The 18,016-nt window shown below is 35.7% G+C and overlaps 1 protein-coding gene across 2 annotated transcripts in view; it reads left to right on the top strand.

Annotated features, from left to right (window-relative positions):
• The window catches only part of LRRC58 (leucine rich repeat containing 58), a 75,327-nt gene that overhangs the window by 7,855 nt on the left and 49,456 nt on the right, over window positions 1–18,016 (top strand). Inside the window, exons 2-4 of one of the 2 annotated variants that reach the window (XM_060639877.3) lie at window positions 7,791–7,919; window positions 8,567–8,844; window positions 11,819–17,784. In XM_060639877.3, coding sequence (XP_060495860.1) covers window positions 7,791–7,919; window positions 8,567–8,844; window positions 11,819–12,027 — 616 coding nt within the window. In that variant the 3' untranslated portion in view covers window positions 12,028–17,784. Of the gene's footprint in view, window positions 1–7,790; window positions 7,920–8,566; window positions 8,845–11,818; window positions 17,785–18,016 lie in introns of those variants that run through there. The other variant, XM_081796587.1, reaches the window with a different exon arrangement.

The following is an 18,016-nucleotide window of genomic DNA, read 5'->3' as shown; positions in this document are numbered from 1 at the left end:
CTGGGCCCAACCTATTTTTAGGTATAAGTGGGAACTAATTTTAATAAAATTCAGAATTAAGAGGGTTAAAACGGCAGAGGAGTAGGGTAACCCTAAGCTTGCCTCCTCCCCCAAACAGCTACATGAATATCAAAATAATCAAATAATTCTGAATACCCAAGAAATCAGAAGTCTTAGAGATCAAAGCTGCATGTCTACAAACAAAAACGCCTGTGGAAGGTAGGAACTGCCGAAGTTGATTTGTGGGAGAAAAGAGCCATGGATGCTGCTGTGGAGAGGAATCCATGATCCCAGTGAGCAGAGTACAGAGTCTAACGTTTTGGAGGTTAACACCTGGTGGTGCTTCTGCAAGGAAGCAGGCAGCATGATCTGAGAATCCCCTGGGTCACATGGGGAGAAGCAGTTCCCCTGCTTGGAGTGCATTTGGTAGAAGTGATACGGCCTCTCCGGGGGCAAAAGACCTGGCAGGCACTGTAGAGCTGCTCCATTCACCAGTGTAGGAACAAAGACACTGGCTGAGGACTGCAAACCCTGGCTCTGACAGTGTGTTATGATATCATAAACTCTGAGCCACTGCTTCTGCGTGAGTCAAGTGACCATTTCCTGGGACAAGACAGCACCGGCCACAATACAGTGAAACCCTCCCCCAGAGGATCACAGCAGGCTGTGGGGGCCTCTGAAGTGTGGGGTTCAAACACAGCCATGCCTGAGAGAAAACCGAGGCGAGCTGCACCACCTGGCAGGTGGACAGCTCAGACACAGCCGGGTGGAGGTGGGGATCTGACAGAAGCCAGGGACACAGGAGGGGTGATTGCACATCTGCAAGGGTGCAAACTTCCCACTCCAGAGACTAGAGAGCAGGGTGAAGCCATTTTCACTCCTAGCCCACCAGCACTGATGGACCACAGTGAGCTAAACAGCACCACCAAGTGGAGAAAGAATCTTTTAATTTTAATTTTATTTTATTATTTTTTTTCTTTTTTGTTTTTCTCCCCTCCAAAATGACAAGACAGAGGAATTCATCCCCAAAAAAGAACAGGAAGAAATGATGGCCAGGGATAAGATGTCTGAACTAGAATTTAAAACAATTATAAGGGTTCTAGCTGGGCTTGAAAAGAGCATAGAAGACTAGAGAATCCCTTACTACAGAGATAAAAGAATGAAAATCTAGTCAGGCCAAAATTAAAAATGCTATAACCAAGTTGCAAACCCAAATGGAGGCCATAACAATGAGGATGGACAAAGTAGAGGAGTGAATTAGTGATACAAGAGATAAAATTAATGGGAAATAGTGAAGCTGAAAAGAAGAGGGAAACAAAGGTAATGGAGCATGAAGGTAGACTTAAGGAACTTAGCAACTTATTAAAATGAAATAGCATTTGTACCTTAGGAGTCCCAGAAGCTGAAGGGAGAGGAAAAAGGTCAGAAAGTTTATTTGAGCAAATTACAGTTGAAAACTACCCTAATCTCGGGAATCAGACATCCAAATCCAAGAGGCACAGAGAACTCTCATCAAAATCAACAAAATCCATACAACACTAAGACATATCATGGTAAAATTTGCAAGATAAAGAGATTAAGGAAAGAATCCTGCAAGCAGCAAGGGAAAAAGCAGTTCCTAACCTACAAAGGAAGACAAATCAAGTTAGCAGATCTCTCCACAGAAACCTGGCAGGCCAGAAGGGAGTGGCATAATATATTTAAAAAGCTGAATGGGGAAAATATGCAGCCAAGAATACTTTATCCAGCAAGGTAGTCATTCAGAATAGAAGGAGAGATAAAGATTTTCCCACACAAACAAAAACAAAAGGAATTTGTGACCACTAAACCAGCCCTGCAAGAAATATTAAAGGGAACTCTTTGAGTGGGAAAGAAAGACCAAAAGCAACAAAGACTAGAAAGGAACAGAGACCATCTCCAAAACACCAACTCTATAGGTAACACAATGGCACTAAATTCATATCTTTCAATAATCATTATGAATGTAAATGGACTAAATTCTCCAATCAAAAGACACAGGGTATCAGAATAGATTAAATCCACAAGACTGATCTACATATTGCCTACAAAAGATTCATTTTAGACATAAAGACACCTCCAGATTGAAAGTGAGGGGATGGAGAACCATCTATCCTGCTAATGGACATGAAAAGGAAGCCGGAGTAGCCATACTTAGATGAACTAGATTTTAGAACAAAGACTGTAACAAGATAGGAAGAAGGGCATTATATCATAATTAAAAGGTCTATCCAACAAGAAGATCAAACAATTGTAAATATTTATGCCCCCAAATTGAAAACACCCAAATACATAAATCAGTTACTAACAACCATAAAGAAACTCACTGATAGTAATACAATAATAGGAGACTTTAACACAGCACTTACAGGAATGGACAGATCATCTAAGCAGAAAATTGATAAGGAAACAATAGTTTTGAATTACATACTGGACCAGATGGCCTTAACAGGTATATTCAGGACATTCCATCCTAAAGCAGCAGAATGCACGTTCTTTTCAAGTGCACACAAAATTTTCTACAGAATAGCTCCATACTGAGTCACAAATCATGCCTCAACAAATACAAAAAGATCCAGATCATACCACACATATTTTTAGACCACAACATCATGAAACTTGAAGTCAGCCATAAGGTAAAATTTGGAAAGACCACAAATACATGGAGGTTAAAAAAACATCCTATTAAAGAATAGGGCTAACCTATTTCCTGGGCTAACTAGGAAATTAAAGAAGAAATTAAAAAGTATATGGAGGCAAATGAAAATGAAAACACAGTAGTCCAAAATGTTTGGGATGCAGTGATGGTGGTCCTAAGAGGGAAGTATATTGCAATTCAGGCTTATCTCAAGAAGCAAGAAAGGTCTCAAATATACAACCTAACTGTACACCTAATGGAGCTCCAAAAGGAAAAGCAAATAAAGCCTAAAGGCAACAGAAGGAGGGAAATAATAAATACTAGAATAGAAATAAATGATACGAAACAAACAAAAATAAAAAAAATGGGTGCCTGGGTGACTCGGTTGAGCATCCAGCTCTTGATCTCAGTTCAGGTCTTGATCTCAGGGTCCTGAGTTTGAGCCCCACATGGGGCTCCACACTGGGCATGGAGCCTACTTTAAAAAATAATAATAATGATAGAAGAAACCAAAAAACCCAGTAGAACAGATTACCAAAACTAAGTGCTGGTTCTTTTAAAGAATTAATAAATTTGATAAACCCCTAGCCAGACTTACCAAATAGAAAAGAGAAAGGACCCAAATAAATAAAGTCACAAGTGAAAGGTGAGAGATCACAACCAACAACTCAGAAATACAGACAATTGTGAGAGAATATTATGAAAAATTATTTGCCAACAAACTGGATAATCTGGAAGAAATGGATAAATTCCAAGAAACGTGCAAACTACCAAAACTGAAACAGGAAGAAATAGAAAATATGAATAGACCCATAACCAACAAAGAAATTAAAACAGTAATCAAAAATCTCCCAACAAACATGAGTCAAGGGCCAAATGGCTTCCCAGGAGAATTCTACTAAACATTGAAAGAAGGGTTAATACTTACTCTTCTCAAACCATTCCAAAAAAATAGAAATGGAAGGAAAACTTCCAGACTCATTCTACAAGGCCAGCATTACCTTGATTCCAAAACAAGCAAAGACCCTACTAAAAAGGGGAATTACAAGCCAGTATCCCTGATGAACATGGATGCAAAAATTTTCAACAAGATACTGGCAAATCGAATCCAACAGTACATTAAAATACTTATTCACCACAATCAAGTGGGATTTATTTCTGGGCTGCTGGGGTGGTTCAGTGTTCTCAAATCAATCAGTGATACACCACATTTATAAAAGAAAGAGTAAGAACCATATGATCCTCTTGATAGATGCAGAAAAAGCATTTGACAAAATACAGCATCCATTCTTGATAAAAACCCTCAACTGGTAGGGTTTGATGGAACATACCTCAAGATCATAAAGGCCACATGTGAAAAACCCACAGCTAATATCATCCTCAGTGGGGAAAAACTGAGAGCCTTTCAGCTATGGTCAGGAACAAGGCAAGGATGTCCACTATTTAACATAGTACTGAAAATTTTAGTCTCAGCAATCAGACAACAAAAAGAAATAAAAGGCATCTAAATCAGTAAGGAAGAAGTCAAACTTCCACTATTTGTAGACGACATGATATGCTGTGTAGAAAACCTTAAAGACACCAAAAAATTGCTAGAACTAATACATGAATTCAGGAAAGTTGTAGGATATAAAATCAACATACAGAAATGTGTTGCATTTCTATACACCAATAATGAAGCAACAGAAAAAGATCAAGGAATTGATCTCATTTGCAGTTTAACCAAAAACCATGAGATACCTAGGAATAAACCTAACCAAAGAGGTAAAATATCTGTTCTCTCGAAACTATAGAACACTTACGAAAGAAATTGAAGAAAACACAAGGAAATAGAAAAGCATTCCATGCTCATGGGTTGAAAGAACAAGCATTGTTAAAATGTCTATACTACCCAGAGCAATCTACATATTTAAGGCAATCCCCATCAAAATCCCCACCTGCATTTTTCACAGAGCTAGAACAATCCTGAAGTTTGTATGGAACCACAAAAGACCCTGAATAGCCAAAGCAATACTGAAAAAGAAAAACAAAAATGAAGGCATCCTGATTTCAGATTCCAGGCTAAATTATAAAACTATTGTCATTAAGGCAGTATGGTACTGGCACAAAAACAGGTACATAGATCAATGGAACAGATAGAAAACCCAGAAATGGGCCCACAACTATATGGTCAACTAATCTTCGACGAAGCAGGAAAGAATATCCAGTGGAAAAAAGTCTCTAACAAATGCTGTTGGGAAAACTGGACAGCGACATGCAGAAAAATGAAACTGGACTACTTTCTCACACTGTACACAAAACTAAATTCAAAATGGATGAAAGACCTAAATGTGAGCCAGGAAACCATAAAAATCCTAGAGGAGAACGCAGGCAGCAACCTCTGACATCAGTCATAGCAACTTCTTGCTAGACCTGTCTCTGGACGTGATTGAAACACAACAAATGAACAAAAGATATTGAGATATACTGTGGTATTAGAAAACACAGGTCTAAATATATCAACAATCAAGTTGTGTATGTTTGTAAAGAGTTCACTTGAAATAACCCAATGAGTTAAAAGTAACAAGATAGAAAAAGATGTATCAAGTAAATCTCTACCATTTTGCATCTGTGGTACTGCATTAGGCTCCAGACTGTTCATCCTGCTTCCTCTCCTCCCATCATACTCCCCTCTCCCCACCACTTACCATGCTACTTTTCACACAGTAGCCAAGTGGTCTTTCTAAAGTGTAAGTTAAGTTAGACAATAAGCCTTTGTTCAAAACCCTTCCTACATAGGATAAAATCCTTACTAAGGCCCAAAGGTCCCTCTGATCTGGCCTTCCCAGGCTATCTGTCTGACCTCTGACCACCACTCTCCCACTTCTACTACACTGATGTACCCACACTGGCAACACACCAAGCATTTTTCAGCCTCAGGGATTTGTACTCATTTATTCTATTCAGATCTCCATTCACATGTCATCTAACAGAAACTTTCTTGAGCACCCTGTCTAGAATTTCACTTTAATCACCATCTGATTACCTCCCTTTTTCTTTATAACACTTAAACATATCTGTCATAATCTATATGTGTTCTCTGATTTATTTTCTATCACTAGATTGTAAGGTCAAGAACTTGGTCTTATTTGTACCATATTCCTTGGAATAGTGCCTGGCACATGGTAGGTGCCCAGTTCATATGTGTTAACTAGGTACTTTATATTATATATTACTCTATTTTGAAGAAGAAGAAACGGAGGCATAACGAGAATAAGTAATTGGTCTAACTTCTTATTCTGGTGAATGGTGGATTAAGTGAAATAAATACTAACAAATAAAAGAAGACAGTATTGATAATGAAAAGAAATAAATTTTAAGGCAAAATGGATTAAAAGGGAAAAAGAGAAATGCTTCATGTGAGTTAAGGAACAGTTTATCAAGGATTTATCTGTATTATAGCTCCTGTATTTTCAGAGGGAAAGAACAAAACTTGGTAATTATAAAGGGAAGAAGGAAAACTATGGTTCTGGTAGAAGACTAAGCAGCAGAACAAGAAGGCCAAATAATGAGAGATAACTGTAAAAATTTGAATTGCAGTTAATAAGCTCAATCCTAGTAGCTACACATTCATTGTACATGTGTAAAATATGAACAAAAATAGACCATGCTCTAGGCCACAGAGAAACAAGGTTATGCAGAACATATATTTAACAACAAAGCTCCCAACAAATTAATAAGAGAAAGCCATATAACCTATGATAAAAATGGGTAAAGGATATGAACAGGCAGTTCTCTAAAGATACACAAATGGCCAAAACATACAAAATTCACTAGTAACTAGAGAACTGCAAATTTAAAGAACAGAATTGTGTCATTTTTCATACAAATAATAACAAAAAATTAAGGGAGATGATGATAGTAAGTGTTGGCAGGTTTACGTGGTAAGAAGTGCCCTTAAATGCTAATTGTGGATTTGTAATTAGCTGTAGCTCTGCAGAGTAACTTGGCTTTACCTTTTAACATTTCCCTTTTAACCTGATTTCCTAAAATCTTACCCTGGAACTCTGATTAAATTTGGACGGGGCTTCGATTTTGTAGCTTTAAAAGTACCCCAGGGAATTCTTACCCTGGAAGTTTGGGTATAGTAGGTATTTTCTCTTTAAGACACACTTAAAGGTGTCTTAAAGAATGCTAGTGTCTACTGAGTTAACAGATTTAACAGGAAGACAAAACAGTAATGAAAAAGATCTGTATGTATACATTTTAATTATATTTATATACATTGTAAGAAATGATTCTGCCACTCCCTGCCGAAATCTTTTGGAGAGAGCCTTTCTACAATCATCACCACAAAAAGTAGCAGTACGTTTTGGTGCAATATATTTTATGTCTGAAATATTGTTAACTTGATGGAAAATAAGGTGACTGTCTGGAACTTTAATTTCATGATAGTGGTCAGTTTTACATAATTTATTTAGATAGTTCCTGAAGAATGCATTTGCAATAGTAAGAACAAAGAAGAAATGTAGAGTTCAGCCATGTTTTTCCACTGTCTTCAGAAAAAGGTTAGTAGCTTTCCCATTGCCTCACAGTGCATCAAACCCAAGCCTACCATCACAGAATTTGGGCTTCATGTAATCTGGCTTTCCTTCAGCCTTCTCTCTGGGTTCTTCAATATGAATTCTCTTCTTCTGTGTTAAAAGATGTGTTTGTTGTCCCAAAAAAGCTCTCCCCTCCAACCTAAAGTATTTTCTTTCCTGCATTTGCATGGGCTAAAGTCCAGCCAAAGTCATAACACTTTCGCAAAACCTGTCTCAGTCCCTACTACTGTGTCCTTTTCTTCTCTACTTTTAAAACTTCTCTATTACTTATGGACTGTTCTGCTTTGGTATTTTAATCATGTTATTCTTATTTATGTCCTTGTTTTGTGTTTAATTATAATATTGTCTAATGATGGCATGTCTTACCTGCTTACCTGTCATATAAGCTCCTTGAAGGTTGCTTTATTTCTCTAGAGACCATATAGCACTTAGCACATCCCTAAGTAAAACATTTGCTGAATTAATAAATAAATATGTTTGTTGTAATAAAGACATTGGAATTTCTTGTCCAGTTTTTGTTTGTTTACATTTGTTTTTATTTGTTTTTACAGTTTAGAGTGTTTATATCTCGGAGGAAACTTCATCAAAGAAATCCCACCAGAATTAGCAAATCTGCCTTCTCTAAGTTACTTGGTATTATGTGACAACAAAATTCAAAGTGTGCCTCCTCAGCTTTCACAGTGAGTAGTTTCAGGCAATCTAAGTACACACAGAGATCCAGGCTTAGGAATTTTTGTCCTAAGTATTCATCCCACGTATTTTATATGTAAAAGAGAATTAGACATTCTCAAAGTAAATGATACATGAGAATTATAGTTTTGAGTTTGCTGTGAGTTGAGTTGCTTATTTTTAATACTACTTTTAAATGCCCTGGTTTATTCCTCAAAATATTTGGTTAGCCAGTTTTCTCTAATCAAAAATAGAGTAATTTGGCATAGATTTCTCCAGGGTTTATGGAATTTTAATTGATTTTATATTTGATATGAAGCATTCCTGTTCTGATGAAATAATGTGAAAGAACTTGCTTTCTGTTGCATTTTAAATCTTTGTAGGTATCTGAATGATAAGGCATACTAAAAAAAAAATCTTTAAATCTAGCATTTGTATCAGCCTGGCACATCAGAATACTAATTCTACACTCTCTAAGATTCCATGGGCAAATGTCATTTCATGATATTTACAAGTCTGCCCTCTAGTTTCAGTTCCTTTTTATTTTACTTCATTGACCTTAATTGCTCATTCTCTTGGGGAAATCAAGCTCTTCGCTTAACTCTCTCGGTAGTTAGCTTGCTCCCTGCCATTGATTTTTATACTACCTTCATTGTAGGTTGCATTCACTTCGTTCCCTCAGTCTTCACAATAACTTGCTGACATACCTGCCTCGAGAGATCCTCAATCTTATTCATTTGGAAGAATTGAGTTTGCGAGGAAATCCATTGGTTGTTCGTTTTGTTAGAGATTTAACCTATGACCCTCCAACTCTCCTGGAATTAGCTGCACGGACCATTAAAATTCGAAATATTTCCTACACTCCCTTCGATCTTCCTGGGAATCTTCTTAGATACTTGAGTTTAGCCAGCAATTGCCCAAACCCAAAGTGTGGAGGTAAGTTCATTCAGTATATATGTTTCCTGTTCCTTGAGCTTTTTTTTTTTTATATTGATGATCGAAATGTTTTTAATTACTTGTCTTATTTCAGAGAAAGGCATTTAATCTGTTTCTGTTTCCTTCATCCTTTCACCCTTTTACCAAAAAGAAGACATTTCTCCCATCTCCCCCTTCCTTCCTTCCTTCCTTCCTTTTTGTTTTTCATTGGTTTTGCTTTTTTGCTTGTTTGTTTGTTTGTTTTTACAATTCATACAGAAGGAAAATACCCAGAAAGTCTCAGCATGTCTTTGAACTGTCATAGGATAGTAGAGTAAGACAGTAAAATGAGAGGAAACACAAAAGAAGCATTAAACAGTCCTGACAGTTTAAGTTTGAGTGAAAATCAAGTGAGATCATTAGTGAAACCGCTTTGAAACCTGTAGATTAAGAACCTGTGGAAATGTAAGATTATTTAAGGTTTATTTCTTTATTTTGAGAGAGAGCATGAACAGGGGAGAGGCAGAGAGAGAAGGAGAATGAGAATCCCAGGCAGGCTCTGCACAGTCAGCACGGAGCCTGATGTGGGACTCAAACTCACAAACCGTGAGATCATGACCTGAGCTGAAACCCAAGAGTTAGACACTTAACTCACTGAGCCACCCAGGTGCCCCAATAGTCCTAACAGTTTAAAAAGAGTCTCCAAAATGTGTAGCCACCTTTCATATTTATTTGAAGGACATTTTCGTAGACCCACTGTTCTGAGTATCAGGTACCTTCATAGAACATGATTCAGGATGTAGGAGAATGGGCTGAATGTGCCAGTTTTGGAATGTACCCTGGACTTATATATTCTTGTAAATCCCTGGCTCAAAATTTCTGGAGTTTAGAATATTTGGAGAGAATTAAAGAAATGGTAGACTGTAAGGCAGAGTAAAATAGGAAATCAGAGTACTATTGGAAATCAGTGGAGGGAGAGAGTATATTTAATTGGGTCTGGAAAAGATGAGATGATTCTTGAAGTATGAGTTGAATTTTGATATGGTAAAATTGAGGATAGGAAACTTTTCAGTTGGAGAGAGCAAAATTGGAGACAAAACAGTATGGGCACACTATGGTTTGAGTAATAATTACTCAAATGTGCAGTTAGGGAAGTAATGAGAGAGGAGTAAAAGACACATTGAGGCCTAACTATGAAGGGCCTCAAGTGCCAGGGTATGTGGGTGGGAGCTGGTGACTGATAGCAGGTCATTTTATTTTGGCTCTCTCCTAAAAGACTTCTTTTTAAAAATCCAATATATGAGGCTACAGAAAGGTTTTTACTATTGTAGGAGAAATGTAGGTGCTAAGGAAATGGTGCATAATGATGATCAGAGCCAAGTGAGATTATCCCTGAAAGTCCCATTGTGTCTTGAACTGTTTGAAGGTTAAAAGAGAAAATGATTTAGGTTCCTCAAAGAATATTAAAAAATAAAAACGACACTGTTGGTTTAAAAAGGAAAAAAAAAAGACAATACCCTGGGCCGTTTCTGGCCACTCACTCTTAGAAATAGAAGGTGTTGTGCTGTGCCAGATTAGATGTGCTTATGCTCTTCTCTGTGGTTCTCCTTTCCCAAGTTGGCTTTGACAGTGGTAAGGGACGGTATCCTTTTAAATGCTTTTTTAAAATGACTTCTTTAGTATGTTGGCGTGTCCTTTATCTCAGAAACAAAAATACTTTAAAAATTATTAGTTTAAAAGTTAAGATTATTAATTATAAATTGAGCCTTTGATACTTTCCCCTCAGACTCATTAACTCTTGAACCCTAAGTTAAACAAAAATAAGTTTATATTTTGTGAGGGTTTTTTGTCTTTGTAGAGTCTGAGATTTCAGAAATGACAAGGTAGTATTGTACTGTTTTAGCGCATGTTAACTCTATAATGCTTTATTTTATTACTTCCATCTGTTTTCAGGATGCTAACACATTTTAGGGAATTTATTATCAATATTAACTGACCACTTTATTGCATTTATTTTTTTTCCTAAATTGTTCAAAGTAACGTACCATGAAACACCCTTTTTAAACTATGAATTATTCTTATAGTATCAGAAAACTTTAAAGTTAATGGGGAAAGTATTAGGAAAAAGTTAAATAGAAATCATTATTTCTCCTTTTCTTGAACCACATCTTTTTACTTTAGTCCCTTGTGTGATATACACAGAGTAGTTGGTGCCAGAGGAATCTTAGAAAAAAGAGGTTGAGATTCGCTGCAGAAAGATGATGGGACCCAGAGTTGTAGATGTTCCAGTTAATACTGAACCCTGAGCCACAGCAACCTCTGCTTTCCTCTCAGCTCTAGCTGTATTTTTACTTAGCTGAAAGACCCCAGATTCAGGAGCACTAAAGTAGGAATCAAAAAAGGGGAATACTAGTTTCAGTCTACCTAACAATATATAATTGCGTGAAAATCAAGTGAGATCATTAGTGAAACCGCTTTGAAACCTGTAGATTCAGAGCCTGTGGAAATGTAAGATGGCATTTTGCCTTCCCAGTGTATATGAACAGGAATACCAGCACATTTTGTAAATGACAACTTAATCTTTTAAGATCATTATTAAAGCAGTTTTATGGGCTTTTTTAAAGCTTCTTGACTGAAGGGTAGTACCAAGGAGTAACTTGGGGAACAGAGGAAGAACACAACGGTGGGTATCCTGTAATTTCTCCATCAGCCACTGTCCACCAAGTCACCCAGAGAAAACAAGCTAAGTAAACAGTATCCCTTTAATGCCAGCTCCCTTTAAGTTAAATCTTATCTGGCCTTCTCTTTGCAGCCAAATTGCCATCCCTAAGACCTTCTGCTATTTCTGTAAATACCTATAGAAGCAACTACTGCTTCTGCTTAAAAGAGAAGACTGTATATGACTTTTCTTCAGAATGCTGGAGAAGGGGTTGAAAAAGAAATGGCTCTTTGCTTTGTAATGATTATTTTGTACTTAATTCCTTCTTCTTTCCAGGAGTCTACTTTGACTGCTGTGTCAGACAAATTAAATTTGTGGACTTCTGTGGGAAGTACCGCCTCCCACTGATGCACTACTTATGTTCCCCAGAGTGCTCTTCCCCTTGCAGTTCTGCCTCTCACAGCTCCACATCCCAGAGCGAATCTGACTCAGAAGATGAAGCTAGTGTTGCTGCACACAGAATGCAGAAAGTTCTTCTTGGTTGAAAAGAATGCAGGGTGGTGTGAAACACTAAAAGAACTGAGCAAATGTGGTTAGAAAAGAAAATTGAAGTTCACTGGAAACCAGATCTTCATCTTGAATGTCTGTGAAAGAGTCGGAGATGACGGAAAAGATTTTGTATTTCATCTTCTTATTCAGCAGGAATGAGTCCAGTTCCATGTTTGGATTCTTTGAATATAATTTTACTCTGAATGGCAGTTTCAAATTTAGCTGATTCTTTGCAGTTTTCACTCAAGTTTTTCATGAATCATACAGCACATTGGAGCATTCTGAAGAGCAGTGTTATAATAAACCATGAGTAGTGTGACTTGTGACAGTTGAGATGAAGAAAGAAGTGATCAGAGCTGTAATTATTACCAGAATTGTCCTTGGGTTTAGGCTGAACACTATCCCATAACAGGAACTGCCCTCCCTTCTTGTATCACCCGTGTGTCTAGATTACAGAGCCATTCAGATAAGTTCCCAGATGGTTACATAGGACCTAACCCTTTCTGACCTACTAACTGGTAAAGTAAGGAATATAACTTTTATGTGGGATTTTGAAACTCTTCAGTATGCTCTTTTGTTCTATATGATTGTGGTTTCCCTTCTGTAATCCAGCAATGACTGTTATAGTGCCTTAATCCTAGCAAGGTTTTAGAAACTTATTCAAGGAATAATGCCAGAGTAGCCTGTATAATCTGACATACTATGCAGAATGCTTTAAAATATACTTTAACAGAACTAGGTAAACAACTATATATCTGACATCAGAGCTCATGGCCACCTTAACTTGAATTTTTTGTTTAAACATGAAGTGATCCCTTGTAAGCAATCACTTTTGCATTTAATGGGAGGCAACAGTCTTGATTAATCTTTTCATTAAGACAGATAATAGCTTTTGATATAAAAATCTGTCAGATTTCTTTTGACAGAAAAGAGATGTAAGCTCAGAAAACTTCTTTGTATCTTGCATTAAAGGAGTGGGAAGATGATTTAAAAATTTTTAGCTCACCTCTGACTCCTTTGCCTGTGTGTACTGAACTGTAACTTTCTGTACATTTTAAAGAAAAACTAGAAAACTACTACAACAAGCCAAATAAAATTGTGGGCAGCACTCATTTATGTAAAGACTTTAAAGCAGTCTCGAAATCGTGTGAAATAGAGCAATTTCTAAAACTAGTTTAACCATAGAATACTTTATGAAAGTAATGTATTGATAACAAGAAATTTATTGAAGACATCTAAAGTATAGCAGAAAAATGTGTCACAAATTAATTGCTATTAGAAATGACCAAATTTTTATTAACTAGTTTAATATGCAATAAAAATTGAATGATAGTACAATTATAAGTTGATATTATAAAATGCACAACACATACTAGCAGTCATTAGATAACTGACCAATAATAATAACATGATGTTTTGTTGGTAAATGTTACCTATACAGTCGTACGCAGGTCAGAAACACATTGGAACATCAGAGGATCTCCTTTCTGACTTCTTGGCTTTCATGACTGGGGCACACCATTTCTTAAAACCAGATTGTTGTATAATAATAATAATAATAATATGTACATATGTTAGGGTTTTGTCTCATGTTATTTTTTATTTTAGAAGAAAATATACTGTAGGATAGTTCAGACTTTATTATTTTATTCATGAAACATCATGAGAGTTTCATGACTGCAGTTGTGAAACGCTGCTATAGAATGAATCCCTTCACCTCGTTATAATGTAGTAAGATTCTTTTTTCCTTTTGATTCAGAAATTGTCTATGTCTGTAGAAGTAATCTAGTATGTTTCTGCTGCCTAGCAATGTAGTACATGGGTGATTATATCATAATATGGAAGTAATGGAAAGCCTTTGTTTACTTTTCCACTTGAGCCACAGCAAGCTGCATACTACAAAATTAGGAAAGGTAAAGATGACTTAGGCAGTGCCTAAGTGGCAAACCCAAAATGTTTGTAACTGAGTTAATATCAATACATAAAATATTTTCATAGAAAATAATGTATTCATAGTAATATATCCAAATTGATAGGACCAAATTTTTCTGGCTTAAATGCCTCAGTTTACTAATTTATTACCAGCTTGACCTAAGTAACAGCTTGGGTAATCTTCTGAGAGTTAGTCTTCGTAAAATAAATGGGTAGGTATGTCAGTATAGTATTTAACCATACTTACCTCTTTCCAGCTTCCCAGAAAGAAGTTACACTGATTGGTCTTTACAGATGTAAATAGGTCCAACCAGAAATAGTTTCTGGACTTTGCTTTATATGTAGATGTATACCATAATATACAACAAAATGTTTGTTGTACGTGGACATTTGAAAATCTAAGATCAGTGTGTAGCTGTCTTTAGTGACTTTTACAAAACTCTACATTTCAGTTGTTAGTTTTATCTTTTTTGGTTTTTTGTTGTTGTTGTTTCGTTTTTAGGAGTTAAGGTGCCAGTGTTGCAGGGGGACCTTGGGCTAGTCTTGTCCCTTGAACACAGATCAATATATTTTTTCTTTTAAATCTTTGACCTAACCTTTTATAAGAGCTGCTAATAATTTCTAAGATTTTTTGTTTCTCTCCTCTACCTTACCTTTTTTTCATAAATGGTGATTGGTAGAAATTAGCCAGAAGATGAGATGCAAGGGACTTGATAATTTAACAACCAGATAATCAATTCCCGAATCATATAGCTATGTATTTTAAATATAGTCTCTCTCTTTAGTTGCTAAGTCATCTGTTTGTGTTTAAACTAGTTAATAAACTTTATTTTTTGAGATTTACAAAACCTGCGCTAATTTTCATAGTGAAATAAGTTTTTGATACTGCTCTAATTTTAGTGACCAGAACTTCTGTGTATCAAATTACTTCACCACAGCATTAATGTGTCTAGAATGGAATTTTTCAGTGTTCATATTTGAAATGGAAATGGGTACATTGAACATTCTTAGTAATCTTTATTCTTAGAATCCAATTCTCAGCATCACCAACTCAGTTTGAATAGTCCTAGGATTTTAGGAAATAGGAAGATTAGCTGATAGAACATTTTGCTTCCATGGTGCCAGGGGTTGGCTGACCTAACGACAAGCTAGTCGAGGTTCTTAGTATTCCTTGTATTTGAGTACCAGAGGTATATCTGAGGGTTTACTGTTCATATTTTACTTCTATATGTATGCCAGAGGAGTCTCTTATTCTGAAATTTCTATTCTTTGGAATTTTAAGTAACCAAATTTAAAAATAAAGATGCATTGTAAACTGTACCTCAAATTTGAGAAATTTTTATGTTGATGTAGATAAAAGTTAAAGGCAGTCCACGCTGGTGCAGTGTAATACTGCAGACCAATTCTACCAAACATTGTAAATATCAATTTAAGCAAAGAGTAGGAAAAGGCTGTTTGCTGGAGTGTTAAATGAAAGAAATCTTTATAACAAAGGGCAGGAAAAGAGAAGTCACCAGACACCCCAGGATAGCCCTGAGCCAAGAAAGTTCTTTAAAGTAATAGTGAATTGTTTTAAAATCATGTGGCCCATTGACAACCATCTGAAAGTCTTTATCACTAAGTTTCTTTGGTTTCTGCTATTGGGAGATTATCCACATCCCTCTATGATGACAAGCCAGCAAGTAAATAGGATTTTCTTAGAGCCAACTTTGCTCTTTCCAAAGGGAGAAAGTAATACCTCATTAACCTGAAATTTATGGTACAGCCTTAGTTAGTGTTTACCTTTTCACTATGTAAAAAAAGAAAAAAAATACTAAGCAAATAATTGGTGCAAATAAAGTTTGATCTTTTAAAGCATTTTAGCAGTATTTATTTATATAAAATGTTATTCTAAGTAATAAAACCCTTTGTAGGCAAAACAGCAGTTATAATATGTGTATGTAATTAGTTAAGCTGCATTTATTTAGAAATACCTAATTTTTACTTAAATGACCCTCTTCTTATCCAAATTAGAGATTGTATTATGTTAGTATAAATATTATTCTGCATTTAGTCCAAAATAGCTTTTAAAAGTTCTGCTGGGTGTTAACAACAAAGGCTGATACGTATGTTTTTAGGCAACATGATCTGTGATACATACTTCTGTCTGTGTAGAAAAGAAGTACCTGTCACTGTTTCTGTATTAAGCACCATACTCTGTATAACATTAATGTGATGAATTTAATAGAATCCACTTCTGTATTTTCATTATAGCCATGATCTTTTTAAAGGCAACAGTGTCTTCATGTATGCTCAGAAAGTGTATGCCTTAAATCCTTCATTGTAGACCCAAAGTTTGGGGCACTGTCATTTAGTAAGTGGTTTATGACAGCCTAATGATCTTTTGCATTTAACTTGAGGGAGGTAGACTGTGAGTGACCTGAGGAATTCCTTCCCCTAAAACAGGGCCTAATGTCTATGAGTCTAGAGCTTCTGGAGAAAGAATCCTAATCATGCATACTATGGGAGAAGGTCAAGCCATAAGGATCAGGGTCCTCTGAAATAAAATCAGTGAAAGGTATACTCTTTTTTATATTATTTTGTAAAGTAAATTTATCTGCTACCACTAAGGGTGACAGCATATAAAGGCTGTCATGTTAATAGCATGATGCAAAGATTTTACTGCTGTGAGGCCTAGGATATTTTGAGTGGTTTCTTTGTAACACTAGGTTGCAAGGGGCTATGTTTTAACATTTTTCATGTAAATATCTCCATTTTTCTGTCTCTCCGTGGTCCATATTTGTTGCGAATTGATGTATAAAATAACAGTTCACTAACAACAAACATTATTGAATTATTACTCACAGGGTAATACTGATTTAGGTGCTACTAGACTTTTACCTGGGATTTGTTAGTCTCAGTTTGTCCTAAGGTACAGTATTCAATCTAGTAAATATTAAAACTTACTAGTTTAATGAAGGTTATGTATATACCACTGTACCAGAAAGCCATGGTTGGATTGACTGTATGCATTCACCAGAACTTACTTTCTGTGGTTGTGAATAAATGGGATAAAACTTTTATTCTAAATTGTAGTTAGAAGAAACTGGGATAAGATTGAAAATGCTGTTGCTGGTACTATAAAACATTACTAAATTGGTTAGTTCTTCTGTCTACAACTGATGTTTTAAGAGAATCCTTTTAAACTCAAATGGTTGACATTGATGTGGTCATTGATGTGATGTATGTTATTTAGAAGGAATATTAATTTCAACAATCACTTTACAACAGTTTAATCATGGAGAGACCTGTGTGCCCATAATTGGTGTTTGTTGCATTTCTGAGCCCACTTTGTATTCATGAGAAATGAAAGTATAATGGGAGAAATATTTTAAATTACCAGTATTTTAACTTTAACTTTTTATAAAGTTTGGGACTTTAAAGTATCAACAAAGGATATTGAAAATATATGTACTTTTGCTTTAGTCAGATTACTTTTTATTGTCTGATTTCTTAATTTTATCTACTTGAAATCTTGTGAATTACAAATATCTATAAATATATAGATATTTAAAACTTAATGATAACAATAAATGTAATTCAGCAACATGATTCAACAATTATATTTCCTTTTCAGAATAAGATACAGTTAAGTGCATCAAATTTATATATTGGTAATGGCAAATGGTCTAAAAATATATTTAAGCTACTTCAATTCTATACCTCCTTTTTCCCCCCACAGGACTCACAAGAGAATGTGATGTTATATTAACCCTCTGTGTGAATTTTGCCTTATTAAACATTGTGCCTTATTTTATTAAAAGTGCTTTCTTGGAATTTGATTCTGTATTCTGGAAAAGTGGCAGTATTTTAATTTAATTGAACTTTTAGAAAATCTAAAATCCTTATAATGTTGGTATTTGCCTGATTACTTGCTGTACCACTGCTCATCTATTTGTTGAACTTTTTCAGTACATGAATACATACATTAAATTAAGCATGTATTAGCATTCACTCTCTGTGCTGGATGCAAAGGATAAAAGATGAATTAGACCAGGTACCTTTCTACCACAG

Source organism: Panthera onca, chromosome C2 (assembly GCF_046562875.1).
Source record: "Panthera onca isolate mPanOnc1 chromosome C2, mPanOnc1 haplotype 2, whole genome shotgun sequence".
NCBI lineage: Eukaryota > Metazoa > Chordata > Mammalia > Carnivora > Felidae > Panthera > Panthera onca.
This window is presented reverse-complemented; position numbering and strand designations above follow the sequence as displayed.